This window comes from Salmo salar, chromosome ssa07 (genome assembly GCF_905237065.1).
Source record: "Salmo salar chromosome ssa07, Ssal_v3.1, whole genome shotgun sequence".
Taxonomy (NCBI): Eukaryota; Metazoa; Chordata; class Actinopteri; order Salmoniformes; family Salmonidae; genus Salmo; species Salmo salar.
Window position 1 is genome coordinate 28,348,199 of NC_059448.1, and position 14,021 is coordinate 28,362,219.

At 41.4% G+C, this 14,021-nt stretch overlaps 1 protein-coding gene across 1 annotated transcript; it reads right to left on the reverse strand.

Annotated features, from left to right (window-relative positions):
* Positions 1 to 4,795: 4,795 nt before the first annotated feature.
* LOC106608944 (uncharacterized) lies at positions 4,796 to 13,435 on the reverse strand. Its single transcript, XM_014207187.2, has 7 exons — positions 13,105 to 13,435; positions 11,409 to 11,582; positions 11,035 to 11,220; positions 10,546 to 10,702; positions 8,731 to 8,785; positions 6,088 to 6,312; positions 4,796 to 5,870 (listed from the first exon to the last, which is right to left on the reverse strand). Exons 1-7 carry the CDS (start codon positions 13,169 to 13,171, stop codon positions 5,565 to 5,567), a joined length of 1,170 nt encoding a protein of 389 aa, XP_014062662.2. The 5' UTR covers positions 13,172 to 13,435; the 3' UTR covers positions 4,796 to 5,564.
* Positions 13,436 to 14,021: the final 586 nt, after the last annotated feature.

Genomic DNA, 14,021 nt, shown 5'->3' on the forward strand with positions numbered 1-14,021 from the left:
GGAGGATGTTGCAGGCAGCAGAACGTTCTCCATGGCGTCTCCAGACTCTGTCACGTCTGTCACGTGCTCAGTGTGAACCTGCTTTCATCTGTGAAGAGCACAGGGCACCAGTGGCGAATTTGCCAATCTTGGTGTTCTCTGGCAAATGCCAAACGTCCTGCACGGTGTTGGGCTGTAAGCACAACCCCCACCTGTGGACGTCGGGCCCTCATACCACCCTCATGGAGTCTGTTTCTGACCGTTTGAGCAGACACATGCACATTTGTGGCCTGCTGGAGGTCATTTTGCAGGGCTCTGGCAGTGCTTCTCCTGCTCCTCCTTGCACAAAGGCAGAGGTAGCGATCCTGCTGCTGGGTTGTTGCCCTCCTACGGCCTCCTCCACGTCTCCTGATGTACTGGCCTGTCTCCTGGTAGCGCATCCATGCTCTGGACACTACGCTGACAGACACAGCAAACCTTCTTGCCACAGCTCGCATTGATGTGCCATCCTGAATGAGCTGCACTACCTGAGCCACTTGTGTGGGTTGTAGACTCCGTCTCATGCTACCACTAGAGTGAAAGCACCGCCAGCATTTAAAAGTGACCAAAACATCAGCCAGGAAGCATAGGAACTCAGAAGTGGTCTGTGGTCCCCACCTGCAGAACCACTCCTTTATTGGGGGTGTCTTGCTAATTGCCTATCATTTCCACCTTTTGCCTATTCCATTTGCACAACAGCATGTGAAATTTATTGTCAATCAGTGTTGCTTCCTAAGTGGACAGTTTGATTTCACAGAAGTGTGATTGACTTGGAGTTACATTGTGTTGTTTAAGTGTTCCCTTTATTTTTTTGAGCAGTGTATATATATATATATATTTTATTTTTATTTTTTTCTCCAAAGTTTAACACATCTTTGCAGGAGGACTATTATTTATTTTTTTAACTGCACTCCCCTGCTGCCAGCATAATGTCCTGCTGCTAAGAGAACAGTAATTGTGAGTTTGAAGCCTTTCCCTTTCCCCTGCTGCAACCTGGACTCAGGGGTAGATGTAACATAATATAAGCAACCATAGGAACTCAATGAGTACGGTATTTTACATTTGTAATGGTATGTTTTAATTTGTGGAAGTCCATCATCCATTACGTGTGATACAGTTGAAGTCGGAAGTTTACATAGACCTTAGCCAAATACATTTAAACTCAGTTTTTCACAAATCCTAGTAAAAATTCCCTGTCTTTGGTCAGTTAGGATCACAACTTTATTTTATGAATGTGAAATGTCAGAATAATAGTAGAGAGAATGATTGTTTTCAACTTTTATTTCTTTCATCACATTCCCAGTGGGTCAGAAGTTTACATACATTCAATTAGTATTTGGTAGCATTGCCTTTAAATTGTTTAACTTGGGTCAAACGTTTTGGGTAGCCTTCCACAAGCTTCCCGCAATAAGTTGGGTGAATTTTGGCCCATTCCTCCTGACAGAACTGGTGTAACTGAGTCAGGTTTGTAGGCCTCCTTGCTCGCACACACTTTTTCAGTTCTGCCGACAAATTTTCCATAGGATTGAGGTCAGGGCTTTGTGATGGCCACACCAATACCTTGACTTTGTTGTCCTTAAGACATTTTGCCACAACTTTGGAAGTATGCTTGGGGTCATTGTCCATTTGGAAGACCCATTTGCAACCAAGCTTTAACTTCCTGACAAATGTCTTGAGATGTTGCTTCAATATATCCACATAATGTTCCTCTCTCATGATGCCATCTCTTTTGTGAAGTGCACCAGTCCCTCCTGCAGCAAAGCACCCCCACAACATGATGCTGACACCCCCGTGGTTCACGGTTGGGATGGTGTTCTTCAGCTTGCAAGCATCCCCCTTTTTCCTCCAAACATAACGATGGTCATTATGGCCAAACAGTTCTATTTTTGTTTTATCAGACCAGAGGACATTTCTCCAAAAATATGATATTTGTCCCCATGTGCAGTTGCAAACCGTAGTCTGGCTTTTTATGGCGGTTTTGGAGCAGTGGCTTCTTCCTTGCTGAGCGGCCTTTCAGGTTATGTCGATATAGGACTCGTTTTACTGTGGATGAAGATACTTTTGTACCTGTTTCCTCCAGCATCTTCACAAGGTCCTTTGCTGTTGTTCTGGGATTGATTTGCTCTTTTCGCACCAAAGTACGTTAATCCCTAGGAGACAGAACGCATATCCTTCCTGAGTGGTAGGCCGGCTGCGTGGTCCCATGGTGTTTATACTTGCGTACTATTGTTTGTACAGATGAACGTGGTACCTTCAGGCGTTTGGAAATTGCTCCCAAGGATGAACCAGACTTTTTTTTGAGAGGTCTTTGCTGATTTCTTTTGATTTTCCCATGATGTCAAGAAAAGAGGCACTGAGTTTGAAGGTAGGCCTTGAAATACATCCACGGTTACACCTCCAATTGACTCAAATAATGTCAATTAGCCTATCAGAAGGTTCTAAAGCCATGACAGAATTTTCTGGAATTTTCCAAGCTGTTTAAAGGCACAGTCAACTTAGTGTATGTAAACTTCTGACCCACTGGAATTGAGATACAGTGAATTATTAATGAAATAATCTGTCTGTAAACAATTGTTGGGAAAATGACTTGTGTCATGCACAAAGTAGATGTCCTAACCGACTTTCCAAAACTATAGTTTGTTAACAAGAAATTTGTGGGGTGGTTGAAAAACGAGTTTTAATGACTCCAACCTAAGTGTATGTAAACTTCAGACTTCAACTGTATGTTACGAATAACAATTTATATGATTTGTTCTGAATTATGATTCGTATAATATGTTACGAATAGCAATTCGTACAATACGTTACGAATTTGCCATTCATATGATATGTTACAAATTCCAATTTGTTGTTGCTAATGTTAGCTAGGTGGCTAGGTGCCTAACACTAACGTTAGCTAAGTACTAACGTAAGCTGGGCTATGGGTTAGGGTTTGAAGTTAGGGTTAGGTTAGGGTTAGGGGTTAAGGTTAGGGCTGAGGTTAGGGTTAATGTTAAGCTTAGGAGTTAGGTTAACTAGATACAGCCGCCGGCTGATTTTTTTCTTGAGTGGATGGTCAGGGTGCCGGACCGTTATTACAAATAATAAATAAACTGCAAATTTACCGCAATGAGCCCAAACAGGCATAATATTTGACTAAAACATAATCATTTCCAACCTTGCTTACATTTGTGTACAATCACATACAGTACAAGTCAAAAGTTTGGATACCGACTCATTCCAGGATTCTTTTCTATTTTTACTATTTTCTACATTGTATAATAATAGTGAAGGCCCACCTGTTAATTGAAATGTTTTCCAGGTGATTACCTCGTAAAGCTGGTTGAGAGAATGCCAAGAGTGTGCAAAGCTGTCATCAAGGCAAAGATTGGCTACTTTGAAGAATATAAAATATAAAATATACTTTGATTTGTTTAACACTTTTTTGGTTGATACATGATTCCATGTGTTATTTGATATTTGTGATGTCTTCACTATTATTCTACAATGTAGAAAATAGTACAAATAAAAAAAAAACATTGAATGAGTAGGTGTGTCCAAACTTTTGACTTGTACTGTATAGCTCTCTATGCGTGGGAATGCTTCCTAATTTGAAATCACTTGGAGCTGATTTGCTGGTGTTTTTACATCTTTGCTGGTGTTTTTAAGCCTTTGGCAGGCCACCAGTTTTGGAACTCTGGGTTAAAGGGATTTATGGTTAGGGTTAGGGGGTTAGCTAAACTAGGCATTGGGGTTAAGGTTAAGGTTATGAGTTAGGTTAAAGGGTTAAGGTTAGGGTTAGGGGAAGGGTTAGCTAACATGCAAAATTATTGCAAAGTAGCTAAAAAGTAGTAAGTAATTGCAAAGTTGCTAATTAGCTAAAATGCTCAAGTTTTCCGTGAAGAGAGTTGAACACCCAACATTTGGGTTGCTTGACATTCGCGTTACTTGCCTTAAGTAACCATCTGTCTTATGTAACCATACCAAATGTAACATCTCATCGGCCCCTAGTAGTTTGAGTGTCCCAGCTTTTCATTTAGTATGTTATGTCTTGTCTGTGAGACCAGGCTGCCTAATAACACCAGGAAGAGATTGAACTTTAGTCCCATTTGGGGCCTTCTGTGTAACAGTTATAAAAGTTGACTTTTCACCTGGACTTGGACTGGAAATGTCAGAAACCTGTACTGCAATATAGGTCATTGTAACAAGCGCCACATATGCCATTGTAGCCTACTGCTATTCCCAATTTAGGCTAGCCTATTTGTTTGACTTATTTTCAAACGGTTTGTGGAAGAGCTACTGTATCTAGTATCCATAATTAATATTCTTTGCCTCATAGCACATTATTTTACATTCATTAGTCTGTTAGAACTACATGAGCCTGCTGAGGGGAGAAAAACGTATAATAATGTCTGGAACAGTGCGAATGGAATGGTATCAAACACCTGGAGACAATGTTTGATGTATTTGATACCATTCCACTGATTCCGCTCCAGCCATTACCACAAGCCTGTTCTCCCCAATTAAGGTACCACTAACCCCCTGTGGTAAGAACTATCCAAACTTTACCCAGTTAGGGATATCAGTTGATGTAAGAAGGGCTATATAAATACATTTGATTAGGTCACTCCCATAGAATTCTATGGTCACTCCCACTAAGGCCAACTTTGAATCATTGATGTGCGCACTGTGCTAAATTTCCTGGGAACGAGGTTAGTGAATAAATGGTCTTGTGTCGTCCCCCAGTGGCCAAAAAAAAAGCTGGCATATTCTAGATGTCAAGTGAAGGACTCAAACACTTTTGCAAGTCCGATTTTTAATTGAAACAAAAGTATAAACATTATTATAGACCTATATTATATACAGAAATTGCAATCACAAAACCAGATACACAAAATAAAAATCCCTCACTGTCTTGCTCCTTACAATAACAGATCAGTTGGCTATAACAGCTCTTCTTAGAATCTAAAGGTCATGCAACCCATTACTATATTTAAACGCAAAGTGTTCTATTCACATCTCACACTAAATTTGACCATACAGGAAATGTTATAAAAAAGCTCTGCTTGAAAGACATTCCCCTGCTTCTTCTGTCTGTTAACAGTATACCAGTAACTGTATGCCACACTGTTGTGAGCTCAAATGTGAGAAACAGCTGAGCGATGGCCGAGACGTCAAACCCCATTTACCAGTCTGTCTGTCTGTCTGTCTGTCTGTCTGTCTGTCTGTCTGTCTGTCTGTCTGTCTGTCTGTCTGTCTGTCTGTGTGTGAGAGAGAGAAACGTCTGAGTGATGGCCGAGACGTCTAACCACATGTACGTTGTTCACAGTGAACAAAAAACCATGGCGATTACCTGTGAGTTTAAATTTCACTCTAAATTTCCCACTGGGGCAATAAGTATTAATCGTATTGATTGACAGCTAACCTTAGGAGGTCAGGGTTATTCACCCAATGTCAACAGTACATTATTCCTCCCAACACACACGTACACACGCACGGTCCGCACACACACAGACACACACAACAACACAACACACCCTCCCTTCATGAACCTCCTCGCTGAAGGGTTAGTCTCTGGTTTCTTCAGTTTCCTCCTTCTCTGTTCCCATGTCTGGTTCCAGTTCCTTCCTCTGTGCAGGAAGGGTTAATGGGAAGTTGGGTTCTAGTTCTAAATGACATTCTGGTTCTTGAACCTCCATCTGTGTTCCAGGTTCCAGGGCTAATGGATGGATAGGTTCAAGCTCAGTCTGTGGTTCCACGGTTCCTTCAAGGGTTGGTTGAGGGTCTTGTTCTTGTTCTAGATTAGGTTCTAGTTCCGGTTCTTCTGGTTCCTCTCTCTGTGACGCCCGATGATCCCCCAGAAGAAAATAGACCTGATGACGATAATGACTTTATCAAATACTCTACAGTATGTGTGAGTTCTGTGTTATTTCGCATGACCCACAGGCTTCAACAAACATTATTTTTGCTTTGTATTCACGTTGTATCATCTTTTTCAATTTCTTTCTTTTCAATTGACTGTTTTGTAAGGCAAGGTTTCCTTATGCATAGACATACTAATAAAAAAAATATATCTAAAGAAAGACATACCTTTTGTGGCCCTAGTTCTGCCCCTTGTTGTGGCCCTTGCTGCTGTGGTCCCTGCTGTGTTGTGGGGCCCCAGGCCTTAGCCGTCCCCTGGTAGGCCTTCCACAGCCGTCCATACAGCAGGTCCTGCTTGATCTTAGTGTACAGCTTAGAGGGGTCAAAACCCTGGAGCTGGTGGTTTGGGGGTGAGGGAAGGGTGGGTTGATGGGGTGGCTCCTCTGTGACCCCCTGGATGGTATAGAGAGAGAGGAGGTGGGGCAAGAGAGACTAGGTGATATGCATGTTGTTTTGAAAATAATTGGTAACTAATGTTTCAGTTGTCCTTTTATCCTATTCTATCATGTGTAAACACTATTCAAAATAATTGGTAACTAAATGATACTCTATGTAATGGAGCTTGTATCAGTTGTTGGATCATCATGTAGGCCGAATCATGTTCTATCATATAAATATCATTTCAATGTAATAGAAGTGTAATTAATGCAAATCTCTCAACCGTACAACTCTCTCGATAAGTCAATTTATCAAACAGATCACCGAACATTTCGAATCCCACCGTACCTTCTCCACTATGCAATCTGGTTTCCGAGCTGGTCATGGGTGCACCTCAGCCATGCTCAAGGCCTTAAACGATATCATAACCTCCATCGACAAAAGACAATACAATACTGGCCAAGGCTTTCGACTCTGTCAATCACCGCATTCTTATCGGCAGACTCAACAGTCTTGGTTTCTCAAATGACTGCCTCGCTTGATTCACCAACTACTTCTCAGACAGAGTTCAGTGTGTCAAATCGGGGGGCCTGTTGTCCGGACCTCTGGCAGTCTCTATGGGGGTGCCACAGGGTTCAATTCTCGGGCCGACTCTTTTCTCTGTATACATCAATGATGTCGCTCTTGCGGCTGGTGATTCTCTGATCCACCTCTACGCAGACGACACCGTTCTGTATACTTCTGGCCCTTCTTTGGACACTGTGTTAATTAACTAAACTCCAGACGAGCTTCAATGCCATACAACACTCCTTCCATGGCCTCCAACTGCTCTTAAATGCAAGTAAAACTAAATGCACGCTCTTCAACCGATCGCTGCCCGCACATGCCCGCCTACCTAGCATCAATACTCTGGACGGTTCTGACTTAGAATATGTGGACAACTACAAATACCTAGGTGTCTGGTTAGACTGTAAACTCTCCTTCCAGACTCATATTAAGCATCTCCAATCCAAAATTAAATCTAGAATTGGCTTCCTATTTCACAACAAAGCATCCTTCACTCATGCTGCCATACATACCCTCGTAAAACTGACTATCCTACCGATCCTTGACTTCGGCGATGCCATTTACAAAATAGCCTCCAACACTCTACTCAGAAAATTGGATGCAGTCTATCACAGTGCCATCCGTTTCGTCACGAAAGCCCCATATACTACCCACCACTGCGACCTGTATGCTCTCATTGGCTGGCCCTCGCTTCATATTCATCGCCAAACCTACTGGCTCCAGGTCATCTATAAGTCTTTGCTAGGTAAAGCCCCGCCTTATCTCAGCTCACTGGTCACGATAGCAGCACCCACCCGTAGCACGCGCTCCAGCAGGTATATTTCACTGGTCACCCCCAAAGCCAATTCGTCCTTTTGCCGACTTTCCTTCCAGTTCTCTGCTGCCAATGACTGGAACCATTTGCAAAAATCACTGAAGCTGGAGACTCATATCTCCCTCACTAACTTTAAGCATCAGCTATCAGAGCAGCTTACAGATCATTGCACCTGTACATAGCCCATCTGTAAATAGCCAATCTAACTACCTCATCCCCATATTGTTATTTATTTTATTTAGATATATTTTATTTTCTCCTTTGGACCCCAGTATCTCTACTTGCACATTCATCTTCTGCACATCTATCACTCCAGTGTTTATTTGCTAAATTGTAATTATTTTGCCACTACGGCCTATTTATTGCCTACCTCCCTAATCTTACTTCCTTTGCACACACTGTATATAGACTTTTCTATTGTGTTATTGACTGTATGTTTGTTTATACCATGTGTAACTCTGTGTTGTTGTTTGTGTCGCACTGCTTTGCTTTATCTTGACCAGGTCGCAGTTGTAAATGAGAACTTGTTCTCAACTGGCTTGCCTTGTTAAATAAAGGTGAAAAAATAGAAAGTGTGAGAAACTTATGAGCAATGGCTGAGACATCAAACCGCATTTACCAGTGTGTATTTGTATGTGTGTGTGTGAGAGAGAGAAACGGCTGAGCGATGACCGAGACGTCTAACCACATGTACGTCATTCACAGTGAACAACAGGAAACCATGGCGATAACCGTGGTGACAGTGCCCTGTGGGTTTTCATGGTAACGTAGGTTGCTATAGTTACAGAGGTCACTCTAGCCATAGAGAGAGGAAATGCTTCTCTTATCTCTATGACTCTGGAAAGGCTTGTGATTAGGGAGCCTACATTAGATGAAGTTAGGCCAATGTATTTTGGCAATGGTCCAAGGTAGCCTACTTTCAGTGACATCAATGACGTTTTCAGTGGGCTTTAGGTTAGAATTGCCTTGCAATACTTCATTTATTTTCCATTGTGTCAAAAATGTATGTAGGGGATGTTGTGCTGGAAGAATAGCTGACAGAATAACTTTACCTCCGAGTCTGTGTGTTGATCTGTCAGATAAGTCTCCACCTCGAACACTCGCCTCCTGGAAAGATATATAACAGCAGATAGCTGAGAGCTGATGACTTTTGGTGTTATAGTCAGTGCTACTGGAAACTTTACTGATAGAGAGAGAGAGGCCCGTCTTTCCATGTGAGTGTGAGAGAAATGAAAGCGAAAAAGAAGATAGAGAGGAAGATAAAGCAAAGAGTGTAGAAAGAGGGAGTGAGATAGAGATTTTTTTGAAAGGAAAAGAGAGAGATGGATTGCGAGAGAGTTATAATGATAAAGAGACACAAAGAGGAGAGAGATACAGAGATGAACGATATTGAGATATATATATATATATATATATATATATATATATATATATATATATATATATACACACTGAGTGTACAAAACTAATATTGAGTTGCCGCCCCCTTTTGCCCTCAGAACAGCCTCAATTCGTTAAGGCATGGACTCTACAAGGTGTCAAAAGCGTTCCACAGGAATGCTGGCCCATGCTGACTCCAATGCTTCCCACAGTTGTGTCAAGTTGACAGGATGTCCTTTGGGTGGTGGACCATTCTTGATACACACAGGAAACTGTTGAGTGTGAAAAACCCAGCAGGGTTGCAGTTCTTGACGCACTCAAACCTGTGCGCCTGGCACTTACTACCATACCCCATTCAAAGCCACTTCAAGCAATAAGGGATCATAGCTTTCACCTGGATTCACCTGGTCATTCTGTGTCATGAAAATAGTATGTTTTTCACCTAATGTTTTGTACACTCAGTGTATATATTTATATACCAATCAAAAGTTTGGTCACACCTACTTATATAAGGGTTTTTCTTTATTGGTACTATTTGCTACATTGTGGAATAATAGTGAAGACATCAAAACGATGAAATAGCACATATGCAATCATAAAGTAACCAAAAAAGTGTTAAGCAAATCAAAATATATTTTATATTCTGAAAAGTAGCCACCCTTTGCCTTGATGACAGCTTTGCACACTCTTGGCATTCTCTCAACCAGCTTCACCTGGAATGCTTTTCCAACAGCCTTGAAGGAGTTCCCACATCTGCTGAGCACTTTTTGGCTGCTTTTCCTTCACTCTGTAGTCCAACTCATCCCAAACCATCTCAATTGAGTTGAGGTCGGATGATTGTGGAGGCCAGGTCATCTGATGCAGCGCTCCATCACTCTCCTTCTTGGTCAAATAGCCCTTACACAGCCTAGAGGTGTGCAGAGGAAACTCTGGGTCTTCAGTTTCCTGTGGCGGTCCTCATGAGAGCCAGTTTCATCATAGCGCTTGATGGTTTTTGCGACTGCACTTAAAGACACTTTCAAAGTTCTTGAAATGTTCAGTATTGACTGACCTTCATGTCTTAAAGTAATGATGGACTGCTGTTTCTCATTGCTTATTTGAGCTGTTCTTGCCATAATGTGGACTTGGGTCTTTTACCAAATATGGCTGTCTTCTGTATACCACCCCTACCTTGTCACAACACAAATGATAGACTCAAACGCATTAAGAAGGAAAGAAATTCCGCAAATTACCTTTTAACAAGGCACGCCTGGAATGAGTAGGTGTGTCCAAACTTTTGAGAGAGAGAGAGAGAGCTAGAGAGAGAGAGAGAGAGAGAGAGAGAGAGAGAGAGAGAGAGAGAGAGAGAGAGAGAGAGAGAGAGAGAGCTAGAGAGAGAGAGTGACAGAGATGGGGAGAGAGAGAGAGAGAGAGAGAGAGAGAGAGAGAGAGAGAGAGAGAGAGAGAGAGAGAGAGAGAGAGAATGGGTTTGGTTGACGAGTAGGTACCTGCGGCAGCAGTGTCTGCAGCAATACTTCCAGCAGTAGTAGAGAGAGATGGCGACACTGAGGAGACAGATGGTAGACCCCACTACTAGCAGAGCCCACTGTTCCACTTGTCTCTCCCCTAGTAAACCCTGTGGGCCTTCTGACTCCTGGGCCTCCTCTGTGAGTAGACCATAGATAGACACACATTTAAACATACTCACATAAATTCACACACAATTGTGCATACAAGCACTACCTAACCCAAGTGGGTTGTAATGGCAAGTTTGAACTTGTGTTTTGGTGAATGTTGTGAAATAACATTATTTTAATGTTTTTTTTTTGTGGATAGTTGTGATCAATAAAGAACAGGAAGCAGAGAGGGGAGAGGAAATGAAAGAGGGGAAATACCAGGATGTGTGGGATAGGAGAGAGAGAAACAGAGAGAGACAGACAAACAAGATAAAGGTAGAGAGAGAGAGAGAGAGAGAGAGAGAGAGAGAGAGGGAGTACCTGGGCTTTCATTAATCCTGGTATATGTACACTGCTCCAGCACTCCAGAGGGAAAGGTAATGAATTTACAGCAGAACTGACTCTCCTCCAACACAGTGCTACGTCTCAGCCTGAGCGTGTAATTACCGCTGGAGGCGTTACCCTGGATCTCCACAGTATCGTTGTACTCCGGGACCACGTACGTACCTTAATGGCATATGTTATATTATTCATATATATTATATTATATATCTAAGTGTGTTATTCTTACGGCATTTTGTGTTATGTAAATTCTGCCTTTCTTCAGTTTTTTTTATAAACTGGGACCAATAATCAATAGTCAAAGTAAAAAATATGTATTATAATGTATTAATATGTATTATTATATTAAGTACCGAACACGGGATGGAAGGTGCCCAGCTTCAATCTGGTGGTGGTGTGGTTTGAACTGCTGGTCATCTCCCAGTTGATCTGAGAAACAGTGTTGTTGTCCCCCATGAGACGACAGGTGATAGATAGGTGATCTCCATCCCATTTGTGAGATACAGAAATCCCACTGTCTGTCATGCCTGTGGGAAGTAACAAAGTAGACGTTTTGGCGGCAAAGTTGTGTAGGTGCTAGTAAAAACGACAGCCACTTCCAGTGAAATAATGCTGAAACCATGTTTTTGTGGATCGTACACCAAAGACACTAGAACACGTATTCAGACAGTGGTGTAAAGTACTTAGGTAAAAATACTTAAGTACTGCTTAAGTCGTTTTTTGGGGTATCTGTACTTTACTATTTATATTTTTGACAACTTTTACCTTTACTCCACTACTTTCCCAAAAATACACTGAGTATACAAAACATTAAGAACACCTTCATAATATTGAAAGCGTGCCACAGGGAGGCTAGCCCATGTTGATTCCAATGCTTTCCATGGTTGTGTCAAGTTGGCTGGATGTCCTTTGGGTGGTGGACCGTTCTTGATACACACGGGAAACTGTTGAACTGCAGTGTTGCAGTTGTTGACACAAACCGGTGTGCCTACCACCTACTACAATATCCTGTTCAAAGGCACTTCAATCTTTTGTCTTGCCCATTCACCCTCTGAATGGCACACATACACAATTCATGTCTCAATTGTCTCAAGGCTTAAAAATCCTTCTTTAACCTGTCTCCTCCCCTTCATCTACACTGATTGAAGTGGATTTAACAAGTGACATAAATAAGGGATCATAGCTTTCACCTGGATTTGCCTGGCCAGTCTACAGTATGTCATGTAAAGAGTATGTATCCATAATGTTTTGTACACTCAGTGTATGTACTTTTTACTTCCATACATTTTCCTTGGCACCCAAAAGTACTTGTTACATTTCGAATGCTCAGGCAGGACAGCAATATGGCCCAATTCACACACCTATCAGTTTAACGCGTTGTTATCCATAATGCCACTGATCTGGCGGACTCAATAAACACAAATGCTGCGTTTGTAAATTATGTCTGAGTGTTGGTGTGTCTGTAAATAAAATAAAACATTTGTAGAAAAGTGTGCCGTCTGGTTAGCGTAATATAAGGAATTTGATGTATAGCATTTACTTTTACTTTGTACTTTTACTCAATTATGACAGTTGAGTACTTTCTCCACCTCTGTACTTAACTACATTTAAAACTAGATACTTTTAGACTTTTACTCAAGTAGTATTTTATTGGGTGACTTTCATTTTTACTTGAGTCATTTTCTATTAAGGTATCTTTACTTTTACTCAAGTATGACAATTGAGTGCTTTTTCCACAACTGCATTCAGACATGCATGCACACACACACACAAACGCACACACACAAAGGTCAAAACCTGCAACATACTTTTCTTTTTGTCGAAACCTTGCACTTTTTTAAATCAGCTGGATGTGTATTACCCTACATTCAACTGTTAAAATAGGTTTTAGTACTGCATAACCATAACAATGCAATGTAATGAAACCTTGGGTTTTTGAAGACCACAACGGAAATATGTATTTTTTTTTACATCCTCAATTATTATATTAATTCAGTTTTCGCTAAACTAAAACTTGAATCTTATTCTAGATGAGTTAGTCTAACCAACCTGTCTGTATCAGCATGAGGACCAGAAGAGTGCAGACACAGCGTTTTCTCATATCTGACTCTGTCATCTGTCACAATGTTCAGTCTTCTCTTTTCCTCTTCACTTGCTGTCTTTTTGTTGTGTTTTCCAGTTCAGCGTCATCCGTGTTTTTTTGTTTTTTACCGACGTCCTTTTTTCCACTCCACCATACTTATTCTAATTTGTTCATTCCTTGTTTCTCTGAGTGTATCTCTGTCTTCACACCAATTTTTTGTCTCTGACCCCCAACTCTCAACTTCCTCTTTCCGAACACTTCCGGCCTTAGCACCTTTCATATGATTTCACTGTATGTATCTCTGTATCTCTCTCACTCACTCACTCACTTGAAAGGAAGAGGAAGTGAAGTGAACAGAGTCACGATACAGCTTCTGACATGTTCATGGGTTCGGTTTTCCCATTCTGCTTTCATTTTAACTACACACACACACGTGCACACTCGCACACACTGACTCAATGAAGCCTGAAACACAGACATTATAGAACCATGAGGTTTGTGTGGCTAAAAAGACAGTATCCTAAAAAAAAACGAAACCAATAACATATCCTATCACTAATATTAGGATGCAGCTTGGGATCTCTTGATGTGGTTTGGACAGCAGTTATAAGGCCCAATCTGGGATATTTCCTGTTCATGGTCATTTCAATTATGATACATACAGGGCCAGTTCCAAGCATAAACAACATCATTTTGGGGGGGGAACTCAGTCGGGGTTTCAACTTTCTATTCAGAGTAAGAATATTAGAATTCACCAGGTACAATTTTGAAATTGGGTTGTGCATCAGCAGTTTTTCTCTTGTTATGTCTGTCACTGACAGTCACTCAATAAAACAGGCCAGCTAATCATTTTTATATTGTGACCTCGAAGAAATAGAGAACG